This window comes from Kuraishia capsulata, genomic scaffold, assembly GCF_000576695.1.
Source record: "Kuraishia capsulata CBS 1993 genomic scaffold, Kuraishia_capsulata_scaffold_5, whole genome shotgun sequence".
NCBI classification, from domain to species: domain Eukaryota; kingdom Fungi; phylum Ascomycota; class Pichiomycetes; order Pichiales; family Pichiaceae; genus Kuraishia; species Kuraishia capsulata.
The window spans coordinates 673,217-689,977 of NW_019172954.1; the positions used below are offsets into that span (position 1 = coordinate 673,217).

General features: G+C 46.2%; 11 protein-coding genes across 11 annotated transcripts; 4 read left to right on the forward strand and 7 right to left on the reverse strand.

Moving 5' to 3' along the window:
* Window positions 1–478: 478 nt before the first annotated feature.
* On the forward strand, window positions 479–2,083 carry KUCA_T00004335001 (uncharacterized protein; the record flags this gene model as incomplete). Its single annotated transcript, XM_022601059.1, has 1 exon — window positions 479–2,083. The coding sequence occupies one exon, from the start codon at window positions 479–481 to the stop codon at window positions 2,081–2,083; it is 1,605 nt and encodes a 534-aa protein (XP_022460343.1).
* A 647-nt stretch (window positions 2,084–2,730) lies between these two features.
* On the reverse strand, window positions 2,731–3,042 carry KUCA_T00004336001 (uncharacterized protein; the record flags this gene model as incomplete). The annotated part of the gene is made up of 1 exon (XM_022601060.1): window positions 2,731–3,042. The coding sequence occupies one exon, from the start codon at window positions 3,040–3,042 to the stop codon at window positions 2,731–2,733; it is 312 nt and encodes a 103-aa protein (XP_022460344.1).
* Window positions 3,043–3,404: 362 nt separating this feature from the next.
* Window positions 3,405–6,455, reverse strand: KUCA_T00004337001 (uncharacterized protein; the record flags this gene model as incomplete). Its single annotated transcript, XM_022601061.1, has 1 exon — window positions 3,405–6,455. The coding sequence occupies one exon, from the start codon at window positions 6,453–6,455 to the stop codon at window positions 3,405–3,407; it is 3,051 nt and encodes a 1,016-aa protein (XP_022460345.1).
* Window positions 6,456–6,695: 240 nt separating this feature from the next.
* Window positions 6,696–7,493, forward strand: KUCA_T00004338001 (uncharacterized protein; the record flags this gene model as incomplete). Its single annotated transcript, XM_022601062.1, has 1 exon — window positions 6,696–7,493. The coding sequence occupies one exon, from the start codon at window positions 6,696–6,698 to the stop codon at window positions 7,491–7,493; it is 798 nt and encodes a 265-aa protein (XP_022460346.1).
* Window positions 7,494–8,041: 548 nt separating this feature from the next.
* Window positions 8,042–9,202, forward strand: KUCA_T00004339001 (uncharacterized protein; the record flags this gene model as incomplete). Its single annotated transcript, XM_022601064.1, has 1 exon — window positions 8,042–9,202. One exon carries the CDS (start codon window positions 8,042–8,044, stop codon window positions 9,200–9,202), a length of 1,161 nt encoding a protein of 386 aa, XP_022460347.1.
* Window positions 9,203–9,367: 165 nt separating this feature from the next.
* Window positions 9,368–11,068, reverse strand: KUCA_T00004340001 (uncharacterized protein; the record flags this gene model as incomplete). The annotated part of the gene is made up of 1 exon (XM_022601065.1): window positions 9,368–11,068. The coding sequence occupies one exon, from the start codon at window positions 11,066–11,068 to the stop codon at window positions 9,368–9,370; it is 1,701 nt and encodes a 566-aa protein (XP_022460348.1).
* Window positions 11,069–12,432: 1,364 nt separating this feature from the next.
* Window positions 12,433–13,087, forward strand: KUCA_T00004341001 (uncharacterized protein; the record flags this gene model as incomplete). Its single annotated transcript, XM_022601066.1, has 2 exons — window positions 12,433–12,552; window positions 12,611–13,087. The coding sequence occupies 2 exons, from the start codon at window positions 12,433–12,435 to the stop codon at window positions 13,085–13,087; spliced, it is 597 nt and encodes a 198-aa protein (XP_022460349.1).
* Window positions 13,088–13,306: 219 nt separating this feature from the next.
* On the reverse strand, window positions 13,307–14,326 carry KUCA_T00004342001 (uncharacterized protein; the record flags this gene model as incomplete). The annotated part of the gene is made up of 1 exon (XM_022601067.1): window positions 13,307–14,326. One exon carries the CDS (start codon window positions 14,324–14,326, stop codon window positions 13,307–13,309), a length of 1,020 nt encoding a protein of 339 aa, XP_022460350.1.
* Window positions 14,327–14,389: 63 nt separating this feature from the next.
* On the reverse strand, window positions 14,390–14,707 carry KUCA_T00004343001 (uncharacterized protein; the record flags this gene model as incomplete). Its single annotated transcript, XM_022601068.1, has 1 exon — window positions 14,390–14,707. The coding sequence occupies one exon, from the start codon at window positions 14,705–14,707 to the stop codon at window positions 14,390–14,392; it is 318 nt and encodes a 105-aa protein (XP_022460351.1).
* Window positions 14,708–14,983: 276 nt separating this feature from the next.
* On the reverse strand, window positions 14,984–15,970 carry KUCA_T00004344001 (uncharacterized protein; the record flags this gene model as incomplete). The annotated part of the gene is made up of 1 exon (XM_022601069.1): window positions 14,984–15,970. The coding sequence occupies one exon, from the start codon at window positions 15,968–15,970 to the stop codon at window positions 14,984–14,986; it is 987 nt and encodes a 328-aa protein (XP_022460352.1).
* Window positions 15,971–16,103: 133 nt separating this feature from the next.
* KUCA_T00004345001 (uncharacterized protein) lies at window positions 16,104–16,442 on the reverse strand (the record flags this gene model as incomplete). The annotated part of the gene is made up of 1 exon (XM_022601070.1): window positions 16,104–16,442. One exon carries the CDS (start codon window positions 16,440–16,442, stop codon window positions 16,104–16,106), a length of 339 nt encoding a protein of 112 aa, XP_022460353.1.
* Between the last annotated feature and the right edge of the window lie 319 nt (window positions 16,443–16,761).

A 16,761-nucleotide genomic window follows, 5' to 3' on the forward strand; every position in this document is an offset into this window, starting at 1 on the left:
AACCATAATATTGCTCATCAAATCTTATGTCCTTTTCTAGTCAAGATCTACAGTTCTGTCAATGTATACACACATCCATCCTATCCATCTCTCTCTCTCTGATCTCTCGGCTCATCTCAGATCTCAGATGTGTCACAGAGGACACAAGAGTCACCAGAACAGCTCAAAATAAACCAAATTTTCAGCTTGAGAGCGTCAATTTATTGCCATGACAAGAATTGCAAAACCACCAAGTAAATTTCCCTCAATATATCAAACCCCCAAGATTATAGCACTTTTTCGAATCCATCTCCTGTATCGTATTTACGTCAATTCAGATTACCCGATTAGGCTATATTGAACCCGGATTGGGGCTGTGGAGCCGTGCCGCCAGATGAGGAAGTGTATAGCAAGCCACTTCCCTCCTCCCCTACTTCTCTTCCTTTCTTCTATCAAATTTGCTCAGTGTTGCATCTTTTTCTAGTCAACTATAGCAATAATGAAGCTACCTGTATCCACTTTGGCATTATTGGCCACTTGTGCCGTTGCACAGGGACTTACAATTCCGAATGTTGGCGATATCCAGACGCCAATGCAGCTGGGGGGCAACATCCAGCACTCGTTCAAGAACGCCGCTTCCACACTGCTGGACAAGGCAATTTCGGTCTTTGGTTCTACTGAAGGCCTCACTGATGAGCTGAAATCAACTTGGGCCGATATGGAGATGAAGTTCCCCACAATGATTTCTCAGATGTCGTTTGAGTCCAAGCCAAAGTTCAAGGTTGCCAAGAGACCTTCTTCGCACTACGATTTCCATGTGGCCAACGAGCAATTGTCCAATTACAAGCTCAGAGTCAAGAAGAACGATCCTGGTGAACTCGGAGTTGACTCTGTGAAGCAATATTCGGGCTATCTGGACGTTGAAGACGAAGACAAGCACTTTTTTTACTGGGCGTTTGAATCCAGAAATGATCCTAAGAACGATCCTGTCGTGTTGTGGTTGAACGGAGGCCCCGGATGCTCTTCTCTGACCGGATTGTTTTTTGAATTGGGTTCTTCTTCGATTGACGAGAACATCACTCCCGTCTACAACCCTCACTCCTGGAACTCAAACGCTACCGTGATCTTCCTTGACCAACCAGTCAATGTCGGATACTCGTACTCGTCGTCTTCCGTTTCGGATACCGTTGCTGCCGGAAAGGATGTTTACGCCTTCTTGCAGCTGTTCTTCCAACAGTTCCCCGAATACACCAAGAACAAGTTCCACATTGCCGGTGAATCTTATGCTGGCCACTACATCCCTGTGTTCGCATCCGAGATTTTGACTCACGACGAGCGTAACTTCAACTTATCGTCAGTCCTGATCGGAAACGGACTGACTGATCCTCTTACCCAATACAAGTACTACGAGCCAATGGCATGTGGTGAAGGTGGAGAACCATCTGTTCTGTCTGAGGCGGAATGCCAAGGAATGCTGGACACCCAGCCAAACTGTCTTTCTCTGATTGAGTCGTGTTATGATTCGCAATCGCTCTTCTCGTGTGTTCCAGCTGCGATCTACTGTAACAACGCACAGATGGGGCCATACCAGAAGACCGGTCGCAATGTATACGACATCCGTGCGATGTGCGAGGGTGGAAGTCTGTGCTACAAGGGCTTGGACTACATCACTCAATATCTCAACCAAGATGTTGTGAAGGAGAAGCTTGGTGCAGAGGTTGAAACCTACGAATCCTGCAATTTCGACATCAACCGTAACTTTTTGTTTGCCGGTGACTGGATGAAGCCATATTTCAAGGCTGTGACTGCCCTGCTCGAGGCTGACTTGCCAGTCTTGATCTATGCTGGTGACAAGGACTTCATCTGTAATTGGCTCGGTAACCAGGCCTGGACCGATGTTCTTCCATGGTCCGGAGCTGATGGATTCGCCGACGCCAAGGTGAGAAGCTGGAAGGTTGATGGCGAGAAGGCTGGTGAAGTCAAGAACTTTGAAAACTTCACGTTCTTGCGCGTTTACGGCGGTGGCCACATGGTTCCATACGACCAGCCAGTTAATGCCCTAAGCATGCTCAACACGTGGTTGGATGGAAAATACTCCTTTTAGGTGCGAAATCAGGCAGGCAAAGTCATCAGTGACTTTCGAATTAAGTACAAGATCAAGAAAACCATACCGACAAAAAGAAACTGGAGAATTCAGTAAGAGTAAAAGTAAAATGTTGAAAACTTAAAGGTACAGAGTGTGCCTTACTGTGAAATTCTAAAGCAGAAATAAAACACACATATACTGGTTATAGATTCGAAGGATACCCTCTTTTTTCCACCTAAGTTAATTCCTTGAAGATCAATCATTCGAAACAGTCAAGCATTTCTTCACTTACATGATTCTTTTTGATAGCCGATAAGGACTGACAGTGACGTGCGTGCACGTTCAATTTTCTCAGCGGCTAGACGCTTCGGCACTTAGTAAGCGCCGAGGAACAACCGAATCAACGACGAGGTCTGAATCTACTATTTTCTTGAAAACTCTCTGTTTAAGCAGTACAATCGTAAGAGGTCTATTATGACATAATATAAAGTATCACACGCAAAATCTCGTCAAAGACGGGCGCTTCAGAAACACTCGCAGTAGAATTAAGCGCCCAAAGCAAAGGACCCTTCTGCGGATGCGTTCATGCAAATTTCGATAAAAAACCAGACAGCCGTAGAGAAAAGCAAGCGGCAACCACTTTGTCAGGCCATTTCAGACCTAATCTAAGCTAAGCTGGCGATAGTCTGCTTGATAGCAGCTGGGTTGGCACCAATGACCTTACCGACAACCTCACCCTTCTTGAAGAAGAGAATGGTTGGCATGGAACTGACCTCGTTGGCGCCAGCAACCTCAGGCAACTCATCAACGTCAACCTTGTAGAAGGCGGCAGAAGAGTACTCGGCGGCGAACTTCTCGAGCAAAGGTGCAATCATCTTGCAAGGTCCGCACCAGGTAGCGAAAAAGTCAACAACAACGAGGCTCTCGGAAGAGATAACGGATTGGAATTCCTCCTTAGACTTGATAACAGCAACCATTATGATTTCTTGTATGTGTTTAGTGTGAGAAAAGTATGTATTTCAAACAGGGGAGAATAAGGAATGAAGAAGGACAAAGAAGGGATTATATATCTTTCTCAAACCGTTTGGCGGCGGGGGCGCGAGCGGACGGATCTTAGTAAACATTTGGTTAAACCACTCTTTTGCCTCCCGTTTCTTTTTTTTTGATTTCTTTTTCCAACGGTTGAGCCAAGGCTCACAACCACAAAGTTTGTGTGGAGAAGTTCGGATTTTGATAAGGTCCCAATAGAGGAATCAAACGGCCAATATTAGAGTACAAAATGGATTACTAATGCGGTATTCAGTGCATCTGATCTTTTTATATCGTCTGGTGCTAGTGTCTAAACGATTGGCGTGACAGCTTCCGCCGGAGTACCTGCAACGCTCCCAGCCCCACTGACAGACCCACTCGTATTGGACTTGTTATTCACAGTGTAGTACAGAGGACAACTTTTGTTCGTACGAATGTGACCCAATGCACCACAAGTAGCGCAGTGTCGACTCGTTGACTTTCCCTTGCCGATACCTTTCCCGCTGATTCTGCCCTCAGAATCAACGTTGCCAACTCTCTGTTCCTGGTCTCGTTGGAGACGTTCTAACTCCTCCTGAAGTCTCCGCTTGTTCCGTTCGTTCTCCTCAGCATCATCCGTAGGAGCAAACTGGTCAGGCTCAATACCCATCTCTTTTTCGATCTGCTTCTTTTTCATCAGGTACAAAGAAATCACCTTGGGATCCTTGATAATCTCTGTTTGACGTTGGACAATGCCGTTTTCATCTTTAACCATTCTCGTAATCTTGAGATGATTTCTATGCGTATTGTTCAATACACGGAGCTCCTTGTTCAATCTCTCACCAGCCTTTCTGATATAGTGTTCATCTTTCAAGATCGTCTGGTCAAACGGTCTAGAAGCATGCTTGCTCTTACCAAGACTTTTCTGCTGAGCATACCAGACTTTTGCAATTTCTTCGTCGTAGAGCTTTTGCTGGACGGCCACATTATAGCTGTGACCACCAGTAGCTGATTTTTTGCCATCCAGGTCGTTTGAGGCTTTGAAACCACCCTTCATCGAAGTTTTCAAGAACGAGAAAGCCTCGCCCTTGCCTGAAAAATCACCTTCACCGTGAATCTGGAGCATGGCTTTGCCTTGGGTTGCATTAATGAAGTTGCGCGACGTATTCCAGGGGGCAAGTTGCTCCTGCAAACTCTCCTCACTCTCCTTTTTGGCGAACATGTTTGCTTCCGGATCATCTGTGAACGAGGCGTAATCCTCCAATCTTTGGAGACCCACTTGCATAACCTCCAATAACGCAACATCTTCCGGTGAAATCATCTTTCTCGTATCTTCAATGGAAGGAAAAGCTTCCGTCTGCTTGATCTTCCAATATCCCTGGTCCTCACCATTACGCTGATACTCCATAAACTCCTTGAGCCTTTGGCGATTTTGCATGTCGTTCTGATCAGGGAAATGCACTGAAATATCTTTCACAAGCAATCTTTGCTGGTCGTTCATTCCGAGAACGCGGAAAACAACCATCTTTAGACGGTTCTTGGACGTGGTGGTAACTTTCCGCGAATGCGGACCCGGAACATCCACCACAGGCATTGTCTGGCCCACGGTGAACATGTAGGGAATGGAACGGATATAGCACCTTTGCGGATTTCCACCTCCCGAGCTTCGAACCACTAGAAAATCTGTCTGGTACGGATCGTGACGGAAAACAGGCGCGCGAACCATCCTATTATACAGCGTGGGGATGATGTTCCCTGGCTCTACGAAGCCGAAGTTCCAAAATGGTGATCTGTCCTGTGTTCCCAGAACATGAGTCTCACCCACGGGCAATTTCGGTCTCGAAGTATCGTCTTCGCTGCGTTTTCTATAGTAATTGATCAGTTTTGAGCCCATTCCGAAGTTGGAAAAGGCAATCGGTACCTCTTCACTGTATTCCAACATGAAAAAGGGAGCTGAATCACCCAAGGTTAAGTCTGAACTCTGGCCGAACAGTTCGTTCACCTCCTTGCCCTTATCACGCTTGCGCTTGCGAGTCTTTGGCTTGGCAAAAACCATTGTGGTGTAAGGTCTGGCCTGGAACTCTGGACGGTGGAACCGACGTACCTGCTCCTTGCGAAGTTTGACAGGGTAATAAGGCGATTGGAGGCGGATAGCGGGAAGCGTATGGTCAATTGAAAGGTTACCAACAGTGGAACGAACCCGAATCTGATAATTCTGCTTCAACATGTCGTATTCTTTATCGTTGGATATGTTGTAGCGCGCTTCCAGGAGCTTCTCGTTGGTGGGAACCATTGCCACGTTAAATCCCTTGCGCTTATTTTGCGAATGATCGACGAAGAGAAGATTGCTATCGTTCATGTCTAGCTTCAAGTTCAAATCACGGACATTAATAACCCCCTCTAGGATTGCATCATCATCAACGTTCCAGTTATCCAACTCAATCGGCTCAACTTTGAGTCGACGTGACGACGACACCTCCTCGCCACCGTTCAAAATCACTTCATCGTCCCAATCTGCCGTTGAAAGGACGAGATCCTTGTCGTAAGCCACAATACTGTCCATTGGCTTGAAAGGCTTGCTTGGTTTCGGTAAAAGGGCATCCAAATCTGAATCGGTGATCTGGACCACGCGCTTTTGCGTCTGCTGCGCCTTTTGTCGCTGCTGAGTCAGCCAGTTCTGTGTTCTCGCGTTTAATACCATTCTGAAAGTCTTTCGCTGATCCAGTTCCACCTCAAATGCCAATTTGCGCGGTATCAGTGGTTTTGCTGGAGCAGGTACCTGGTAGGGAAACTCGGCATTTTCCACCGGAAATAGACTCTGCATCCGTAGAGGCTTGCCAGGGATCAACGTAGGAAAGTACAGCTTGATTAACCCGCGTCTACGCCTCTTTTCACGCTCTTTTTTGGTGGCCGCTGCCTCTTGTTGTTTGAGCTTGGAGCCCTCTTGATGAAGCAAATTCTCGAAATGACCATCATCTTCCGATCCACCAATGAAATCACCGCTATCCATGTCAACATCTTCAAGCTCAAGATCTGCTAGACCTCCATTGCCGCCAACGGGCTCGCCAAAGTTGATCGGAAGAGCCTCGTCTTCATCCACGCCCTCCATGGCTTCTGCCTCCAGCTCTTTCATGAAATCATCTTCGTCCTCTGCAACAGCGGGCACACCAGCAACTTCTTCATTATCACCATCATATTCTCCATTATCACTTTCCTCTTCTTCGTCTGCCAATTCGTCCTCGTCGCTGAAATCAATCGCATTGGCAGCGTGCTCGGTGGACCCGTCAAACATATCTTCTAGGTTCCCGAACTGCCCGCTCAGCGCCATGTCAAAATCGTCATCGGCCGAGTTACCGACTTGATCGCCATCATTAGAGGCCATTTTTGCGAACACGCGCAAAAATATTCGCTTCGGTGCTGATAAGATGGAGGAGAAAGCAAGTTCCTTGTTATATTTTGGAGACAGAGACTTGAGATTTGGAAAGACCATATTCTGCTTCGGTACACGACGATATCTTGTTTTAATTTTCGCACTACCAGGGTACGCGAGGACTCGTTCTGTTAACTATGCTGTTCAACAAGATCGTAGGTACACATATCCACGCTTTACACCCCCACCATAATGGCCATCAAAAATAATCTTTACAAGCAGTCACTAGTTAGGAGTGCAAACTCTCATCTGAACTTGCTGGACCAGCAGTCTGGTGAAAGACGCTGGACTAGAGACTGGTTTAACCCTCCGAAGCCCAAGACGAACGAAGGAGGAATCGCAAACGGGATCAATGGAATCGTTGGATCGAGCGCTCCGGATTCGCAATCCACCACACCTCAGCCGGTTGCGATATATCCGTTTGAATTGAAGACGTGGGTATTGAAGACGGATGAAGCGAGTGAGCCAATTGTCGATGGAGACGATGACGACTTCATAGATTTGACGAAATTCACAACTGGTGAGCCTACAAACACGGAATCTGAAGCTTCTGGCTCGCGGACTGATTCAGGACTGAGTGCAGCTGATATAAAGGGTGCTGTTGGCGGGGATGCCATTCCTGGGTTCTCTAGCAGTGCTGCTCAGGAGATGAAGGAGAAAGAGCTACAAAACCAAGCCTCTTTGGACTCGGACAAGGAGTCATCACAGACACCTGTAGCAACGCCTTCGGAGACACCGGCTGAAACTCCTGCTTCTACCGCAGATTCGACCCCAGAAGTATCGGAGCAGGTGGGAACGACAGAGGCTTCGGCGGAAGCCTCTGCTCAGGTTTCTGCTCCAAGTGGAAGTGCTAGTGTGTCTGAAACGCCATCCTCGCTAGAAATTGTGGCAGAGCCTTTCGCAGCAGGTGCCCTAGCCGGGGAGACCGGAGAGTCCACAGGTAACTCAGAGTCCCAGACGGACGCCGACGGAGATGTCCAGATGAACTGAGGATCAGGACATTGTACACTAACTGGAGCCAAGACAATTGTTGTTGAGCACAAGATAAACTACGAAGGGATGGAGCAAATGATTAGAGAAAAGGGCAAGAGCACAGATGATGAAGGTGAGGAAAAGACCAGGTTTTGTGATAACGGAGCTCCTGGACTGAAGTATAGTTGCATTCATGGGGCTCAAAACCCTCAAAATCGCTGCAACTAACTCAAAAGTGCTCAGATTTCCTTCGTTCAGCCGTGCAGCACGGAGACATCGTGCATCCATCCATTCCTTCCGCCCAAGATTGTATAATATTGTGATCCAGGAATAGACTGGTGATACCGGTTGACGATTCAGCTATTTGGTATAATTCCAGCTCCGAATAATTGAAAAACAAGGCACCTTCCAGTAATCAATTCTAACTCTTTAAATGCGCGTTAGAGAGCCCTGTCCGAAACTTGATTCGGCGGTACACGCTTAACTAAATCAACACTAAGCGTAAACACTTTAAGCCGCAAACCCTTGTTTTACCCTCAACATCTACAACGTCTTATCCCCACGCTATGAATAATGCAAAAACAGGCTTCTGGGATAAGTTCCTGAACAATTCTAAGTCAAACCAGGGCACTTGGAGTGCACGAGCCAAAACGCTGCTGGTGCTGGGAGGAACTGCTGAACAGCAACGCGACCTGGTGAAGAATCTACACATAGAGGCCGAAAACGTCACCATCAACAACCGTTTTTTTGGAAATACAAGAGCAGAGAAGAATCGTTTTGTGCCTGAGATTGGTGTGAGCGAAGCATTTTTGGGATACTCATATATTGAGTACAGGGACGACATTGATTCGAAGGTGCTGACTTCCTTCCTGAATCTGTACACGTTTCCAGGGGAGTTTTTGCCTGAAAAAGCAATTTTTTTGCATCAGTTCGCAAAAGTTGACCCAATGGACTTATTCGTGATAATTCTGACACCTACTGGGCAAAACATCGCCAAAAACATCAACTTAGAAGAGTTGTTGATAACGCGTCGCGACCTTGCCAGATGGATAAACTGTGTTAGGGACTTGTTCAAAGACGTGTCGAAAGATATATTTATACAGCAGCATGCGGTAAGCAAGATGGATTACTCCGACATTGCTTCTTTTCCAGTTTCAGTGAGACAATTGCCATCAGGTTTGGACCAGGGAGAGTGCAGTGATCCTCTGGGATGCAATCTAATGATCCTGGTAACGGATTCGGACAAACACGGTCAGGATCGGTTTGGATCAACGATTTTGAATGCGTCTGAGGTGGAGATGTTTCAGCAATGCTTGAGAGTAATATGCCTCAATCACGGTGCCTCGTTGGCTTTCCTGCCTGATTCACCGTCTGAAGAGAATTACGCTCCTGTATTGCGGGCAATCAACAGAGCAATTTCTCTGAAGATACACACATTGTTAGGGGAAAAGGCAAATACCCTTCCACAACCGGCTTTGGACTCATACGAGAACATTTTTGTTCCTGCCGGATGGGATTCCTGGGGCAAGATTTCGTCCAACGATGAGTTTGATTGCTCGGCTGTGTCAAGGATGTGGGAGGAGCTGCTGATGAGAGAAAATGGAGAAAATAATGATCAAATTTTACACAGCAGGGACGAAGCCTTACTTGAACATCCTAGAAGTGTTTTCAACGATTTTTTGCAGGGTATTTACGAAAAACAGCAGAGCAGGATAGCGCTATCATAGAAGACCAACACGTGAGGATGTTGCGGGGCATTCCAAGTGTATTTCCACCTAACAGTTTTTGAAAAGATAGTTGCTGAATTCTAGAAAAAGAGAGAATCTAACTAAGGGTCGGAAAAGAAATCAAATACGAGCTTTTGGTTGCTTGTTGAACCAATTTTGTTTGCCTTACTGAATGTAATGATCAAAGAACTGGGTCAGATAATGAAGGGACTGCTTGTAGTACCTCTCCTGGGTGGTATAGTTCACATATTGCAACCCAAATTTCACCTCCAGTCCACTGTTCCACTCCAAGTTGTCCATCGTACCCCAGGCAATTGCCCCTTTGATTGGAATCTTGTCCTCGTTATACGCACCAAGGATCTCCCGAAGATAGTCTTGAAAATAGATGGTTCTGTCGAGATCATACCGAGCCTGGCCAAGTTCCATTTGGCTTTCATGATACACCGGAAACCCGAATTCGGTAATGATAATCTCGTTTGGTGCGTATGTAGCGTTGATGAACCGAAGAGCATCCCGGAACAGTTGAGGCGTGTTGAAGTTGTGGCTTGTGCCACCAGCAGGACCGGTTGGCCAGCCACCAGGTGCAATATTGGTGGACACGGCACAAGAAGGCCAATTGGCATCTGACACATTGGCAACACATGCGTCGAAGCCTTCATCTGGTGCGGTATAGTAGTGTCCGTTATAGAAGTCATGGGCATAGAAATCGACGGAACTTTTCACGAGTGCAATCTCCTCTTTGGAGAATTTTGGCAGAATATCGCCAAGTATCTCCTTGTGCAGATCTGAATAGTCTCCTTTCCAAACGGGATGACCAAACCAATTGATAGCTAGGTTGTTTTGTCTCTGAGATGCCCGGATGTCGTCTGTCGAGTTGGTCAATGGCTCCGAGTAGAACCACGCGCCCTTATATGAAACTTTAGCGGGTCCATAAACAGGTTCAATTTCTTTTCTGAGAATATCAACTGCTTTGGCATGAGCCAACAAAGTGTTGTGTCCACACTTATAAATGATCTCGTTGGTGGTGAGATTTGGCCTGGCAAAAAGTTCCGCGGGTGTCTCTTCGGTCAAACGAGGGTACAAATTCGAGCATGCTAGTTCGGGCTCATTCATGGTGATCCAAGTCTTGACCCCCAATGGAGCTAGCGCTTCAAACACCGTTCTGGCGTAATTGGCATAATCGTCGACGATCTGCTCTCCCAAGAAACCATAGTACCAGTCCTGAAGTGTTTGTGGGAGATCAAAATGGAATAGAGTAACCACAGGCTCGATTCCCAGTGAAATGAGATAGTTCACCTCGTCAATATAGTGATTCAGACCAGCTTCGTTTACAGTTCCGTTTCCGAAAGGAAAAATCCGAGTCCACGAAACCGACAACGAGTACGTCTTGATCCCAATTGCTTTCAGTCTTTGAGCATCCTGCTTGTACAGATAGTAATGGTTATCGGCTATATCACCTGTAGTTCCGTCGGTGATGAACCCATCTACTAGATGTCCGAGAGTGTCCCATACGCTTGGACCTCTTCCATCCGCATCGACAGCACCTTCGTTCTGGAATGCCGCACCTGCCAATCCCCATAGGAAATCTGCCGGAAGTCTGTATTGCGATTCCAATTTGGGCATAACTGGAGGAGCAATCAGATCAGTAGAGGGAATTGGAGTCGGTTCTGCAACGGTAGTGACGTCGGCGTAAGAGACGTTCAAGGGTGCCCACAATGAGCTTAACAAGGAAGAGGTATAAGCCGCATCGATGGAAGCAGAAGGAGCAGCGGTGATGCTCGTTGAAGTGGAATGATGCTTGACTGGTGATGAGGCTACATGGCCCAAGCAAAAAGCCACAGATAGCAGGATTTTGTGGATAAACATCAGTTGAGCTTTTATTGATGGAGCAACCCAGTACCTAGGGAGCTGGGCCCCGACCAAGCCTTTTATATCATTTTCCCTCGAGCGCACAGGAAAGATTTACCTTGACGATCTTTTCAAACAGTTGGTGCAGTAAAGTGCATGAGGTGAGAATATACGGAACATACTTGTGAAAGTCTGCCGTATGTGGAAAGGTGGGCCGCTTGCGTCTAGCTGGTCCTGATGCTGGGGTATGAATCCGAATGAGAGTATTTATCCGAGCTGGAATAGGACTGGCGAACTGGGTCAAGTGAACTCTAGTACAGTGCTTGGGAATTTAATTTGTTGAAAATATGAGAACTCAAAAATGCAAAAATACCCCTGGTATTCGTCTTGAGGGACATTTCACGTCCCCTCAGTGGCATGCAAGTGCTCCTTGGTTCGGAAGAATTCATCCCCACATATGCATGACTGCATCACCCGGACATTTGACTCCGGCGATTTGAAAGTTTCACCTTGAATGCTTGTAAACGGTTCAGATGAACAATTTTCCCTGATCCAGAAAGGATGTGCTCAGAAAAACTTCGAATATCAGAGGATTACGTCGGCGAGTCGCACTTTTCTGGAGGCTCTGCACTTGCTGGGCAAAGTTATCTGCCAAAACCGGTAATCCCAAATTCGTACACTTCCGCTTTCAAAAAAATCAAAAGGATTCCTGGAGCGTCGATCACAGCATTGACGTTAACGCAATTAGCCACACCCAACACGCATTTTCCTAGCTAACATGCGCCAGTATTCTCTGGTAAATTAGTCGATCACCGCATTGATGTTAACGCAATCAGCCACACCCGACACGCATTTTCCTAGTTAACATGCGCCAATATTCTCCGGTAAATTAGTCGTTCGGATAAAATTTGCGCTTATTGCCGAAATCACCTCCGATAGATTAGGCAACAAGTTTGAATGAAACAGATGAACTTTCATTAAAAGTGGAGTGAACGATTGTAGATTTAATGATGAAAAATTGGTGAGAATCCCAAGAAATACATCTAATTTGAGAACACATCACAAGCTTGTGGCAGAGAAAATCTATTCAAGTATTAAACCATCTTAGAAATACTGATCTCAGTGACTTCATTATTACAAATAAACTTCTATGGATAGAAAATCCTGTATTACAAACATTTAATGATTGAACCTTGACTCAAGCTTTGAAATGAGACGTATCACGTGATAAAAGATTTCCGTTACGGAGCCCCGCCCAAATTAAACCACCCGCGCCCATAACCATCAACTTTTCAAAAGTCAACGATTCAACCTTTAGCAGAAACTTAACTTCAGTTGCCGAAGACTCCACACCACACCGACACGGATTAACAACTACAACCATGTCCAACAAATTTCGTTCTGTCAAGTGGCTGGTGAACAACAACTACGCGCCGCAGGTGTATCTATTCAGAAATATCGAGTCTGGCCAGGTTGCCTACTCTCAGCTTCCTCACATCAACGTAAGTGACTTGTTTCCAAATACCATCGTCCTCATTTCTGTTTAACTAACTTTTCTAGACATATCAACTCAAGACCCAATGGTGGCGCCCTAACTGGGAAAACCGCAAACCATCTAAACGGCGTGACATTTGGAGGGTGATGGCCGTGGCCACATTCGAAGACCATGAAAAGGCTTTGAAAGCCTACAACGCCCTGGTCGAGTTGAGATATATGAGAGAGGTGACCAAAAGAAAAGAAGCAGAATCACTCCGTAAACGCAACAGTGATGGAAATATCTGGTATTACGCCCAATATAGGCCCACGTACTCGATGGAGTCAGTGGCCGACTTATCAGAGGTCATAGACCAGTTCAAGTTCAAGACCAAGATTCACTGGGAAGATATATGGAGGAAAGGAGAAGACAAGCATTGGAGCGCAGAGCTAGCTGAGCATATCGAATTGCCCAAGTTCAATCCCAGAGAACGGTTTGCTGTGCTGGATCAATTGAGAGAGGAAACCTTGAGGGAAGCGAAGGAAACGAAGGAGATTGTTTAGATAGATTGGGCTACTTTATCCGTGTATATAGAATGGAAGTCATTTATTGTCAACTAAGGTTAATTTCCCTAAAAATTGCGTCTCTGGTTATGTACTGATGATGGTTTGAGAGGTAGTGAAGGTGTAATCGGGTATTAGGCTGAAGTGCAGCAAACAGGTGACATCTAAACGAGACCGATTTATTTGATTTTGTTCATTGTCCTTGCTCTTTGGGCTTCCTCATTTTGTTTTTGCATCCTCAGGCTCATCCTCGCTACCTGAATATACTGCTTTCTCCTTCTTGACACTGGCTTTTACTCTCCGATTCTTGCGATCCTGCAAGTACTCATGGTACTTTTCCAACGTGATGCGCCGCTGCTCGTCTCTGTACTTGTCGATCTCCTTGAAGTCGGTCTTGAAAAATTTATCCCAAAATGTGAAGAAAGGCTGCGAAAAGTTGGATTTGATCCCAAAGTGCTGGTGATGGATATCATGGTACATCGAGTTGTTGGGAAAGAGCCACTGGAATGGGTCATAAGGCAGCGCATAGCCACAATGATCATCCACGGTCTTCATTGTGGAGAAAGTGAAAAGAATTATGGTTTCACGAGGGGTCAGACGCATCAAAATTCCGGCCAGTCCGGCCCCGAGAGTATCCAATAAAAATCCCTCGACCGGATCATTGAACAGAGCCCCAAACGCGTAGGGCACATACAGCTTGTGGTGCCTTGAGTGAAACCTCCGATAAAGAGTTTTATTCAAGTGCATGAGCCTGTGAAGGAAGAATTGCCACGTGTCGATAACCACAAAAGCGCACACGATCTTTATCAAAGAGAATCCGTAAGTATACACGAGATATATCACCTTCGCTGGTACGGACGGAAAACGATGCTGCAATTCCCACATTTCGCGCAGCTCAAAGCCTGTCATAGGGGTTGGATCCAACAGGAAGAAAACGTAGCCAACTGTGGTTTGAACAATATGCTGGACGATCACGTCGTGGATTACTTCGGCCTGCGAAACCGTGTTTCTCGATAACACCTCTTCGCTCGGGTGAATCCGATACTTCTCCGCAAGCTCGTAAAGATCGACCAGGTGGAAAAATGTGGAGAAGATCCAGTATGCAATCACGGGTGCGGCCAGAGATAACAAGCCATCCGGTAATCCGTGTATCAAGTCCGGTTTCGTTTGTATGGAGGAGGCTGGAGCGAACTCGGCCCTGAGCAACTCGGTGACATTTCGAGGAAAAATCTCAAACATTGCGATGAAAGTGTGATGGTCAGCTATGGGTATCTTGCAAGTTCTTGCTGTTGTGTTTTCGGACTAAAACCGGCAAGTTTGGTGGAACTTCGCTATTAATGAGGCGGTCGGGGTGGAGCAATGCAAACAAGCCGAGGTCCGGCGACGAAACTCAAACAGAAAAATGCGGCGAGCTATAACTAGCGGGTTATCACAAAAGACTTTTTCCGGTCTCGATGCTAATCCGAACCGAAAGGAAGTACAAAAGCAAACGCGGTTTTGGTGGAATAACAACAGTAGAGAGGCAAGAAAAAAGACATGAGATTTAATTACTGGTCTGCCAACGTGATGGGTGAGTAGTTTGCCGCCGAAAAAAGCCGCACTGCAAGCTGGACCATTCATTGTTCTCGTTCCCTATTCACTATCTACTATTAAGACCAACAATAGTCTTCATTATTCTTTGTATACCAGGTTGTTTTCAGGTTTAATAATGCTCACGGGCTTTGGTTTCATCTCAGCCTACAAACAATACGACACAAAACTATGTTGAAAGGTTCATGCAAGCGATCACGTGATCATTGAAAAGAAACTTTGACACTTTAGAGCAGATCTTGGATCCAGAATGCGTCCTTTTAAAGCATGAAAAATATCGGGTTATTGAAAAGCGGTATTAAAAGCTCATTTGGGAGTACGTGCCCCAAATCCTGCACTAATCCCGTTTGTCTTCACTTTCACATCATCAAACCCTAGTTCGCACATGTAAAGAGCCAGATCAACTAACGCAACGGATCTCACAAACCCGTAAATGCCAGATTCTGGCGTAGTTTTCAAAATCAGGGACTGATCACTGCCAAGTCTTTGCCTGAACCTCTTTGATAGAGGGAATTCCGATCTTTCATGGTAGCAACAAGGACTGACCAAAACAGGCCCCAGCTCCAACGGGAAGCCCAGAGACCCAGGATCAGACCATGCGGCAAGCCACGATTTTACGGCAGTTATGGCAAGATCGCCACAGAGGTTTAATCCAACAAGGCACACACTGGGAACATTGACTGGCGTCAAAACTCCATTCTTCCATCCGACCCTAGAGTCCATGCCAATCAATTTTTGGCTCTCACGGAGTATCCCAATCAAATCGTCGGGAGTCTGAAGGTCTGACTGAACCGTGTGGAGTCGTTCGTGGCCAGAGGCCGTGGTTTTCCCCGAAGCAGATGCCCTTGAAGCCAATCGGAGCTCGTCACCGTTGACTAAACGATGCACATGCAAGCTTGATTTGTTCTTTATCCAGTTGCGATCAATACATATAACACGCCTTTTGAAGTGGTTGCACAATATCCGCGATAGATATCCTTTTCCTGACGCGACTTCCACCATAACGGTATTCTCTTCAGTGCAAATCTCGTCAGCACGAAGGGCAAAATTCCAGTTCTCAAGAAAACGTGTCCATGTCATCCCCAGCGAAAGGCCTGTGTTAAATAGGCGCTTTGACCTTTCATCTGAATGAGACTCAGTGTCTTTAGATTCCACCAAACACAGATGAGAAAGAGCTTTCGTATCTAACCCAGCCTCCAGTTGATTCACTGATTCCAAAAGCTGCTCAAGATAATCAGACCCGTTGTTGAAATGTGTCTGGTCATACTCGATATATGGCAAGGCGATTTCCATCAAAAGACTGGGGGCCTGCTTTGGCTATGAGGAGTGAGGCTTTGGTCTCAAAGATGGAGATATAATTTAGAGTAGTGTGCTACCAAACCAGATTTCCAGCCGCACACCACGACTTAGTTAGTGTTGAAGAAGCCTAGAGCTGGCTTACCAGGTTAACCGAACCGTTGGTAAGAATTTCTGAAAAAAATAAGACTAGTGCTGACACAAAATCCAATGGAAAGGTCTTCACACGATAACAAATAATCTCCGAAGAGTTTGCGGGTGTTATCTCGACAAGTCGGCAGCTGAGCCATCCGCAAAACCCTTCTGCCAATGGTCCTCGGCCCCCCATCTTTACCAGCCACGTAGTGCAAACTCTAAAACCAAATGTGGCACAGTATTCCTCAATCGAGCAGAGGATGTGGCACTGCAAGCTCCATGTGTTATTTTTTCCACAACTTGTGTATAAACAGGCTTCAGGGACCACTTTCATCGCTTTCAAAATCTTCAAATTTCACTGAATTCAAGTGAAAGAACTGAGCAAATTTTTACAGCCTTGGTGCAAACTACAAGTTTTTAGTTTCCGCTCCGTTTCGCACCATTCTGGCCTTCCGTTCGTTTCCAGAGCTGCCCCTCTGCTGTTGCTGCTAATTTCACCTTTTGCTAACAAGACCAAACCGACCAATCGGCGAGCTTTCCCACCATTTGAACCAGATTTAGAGCCTTAGAGGCTACATCACAACAGACCCACATAATTGGGAGAAACATTCATTACAACCATCTCCAATCGGATCACAACACCTCTTTCTTTA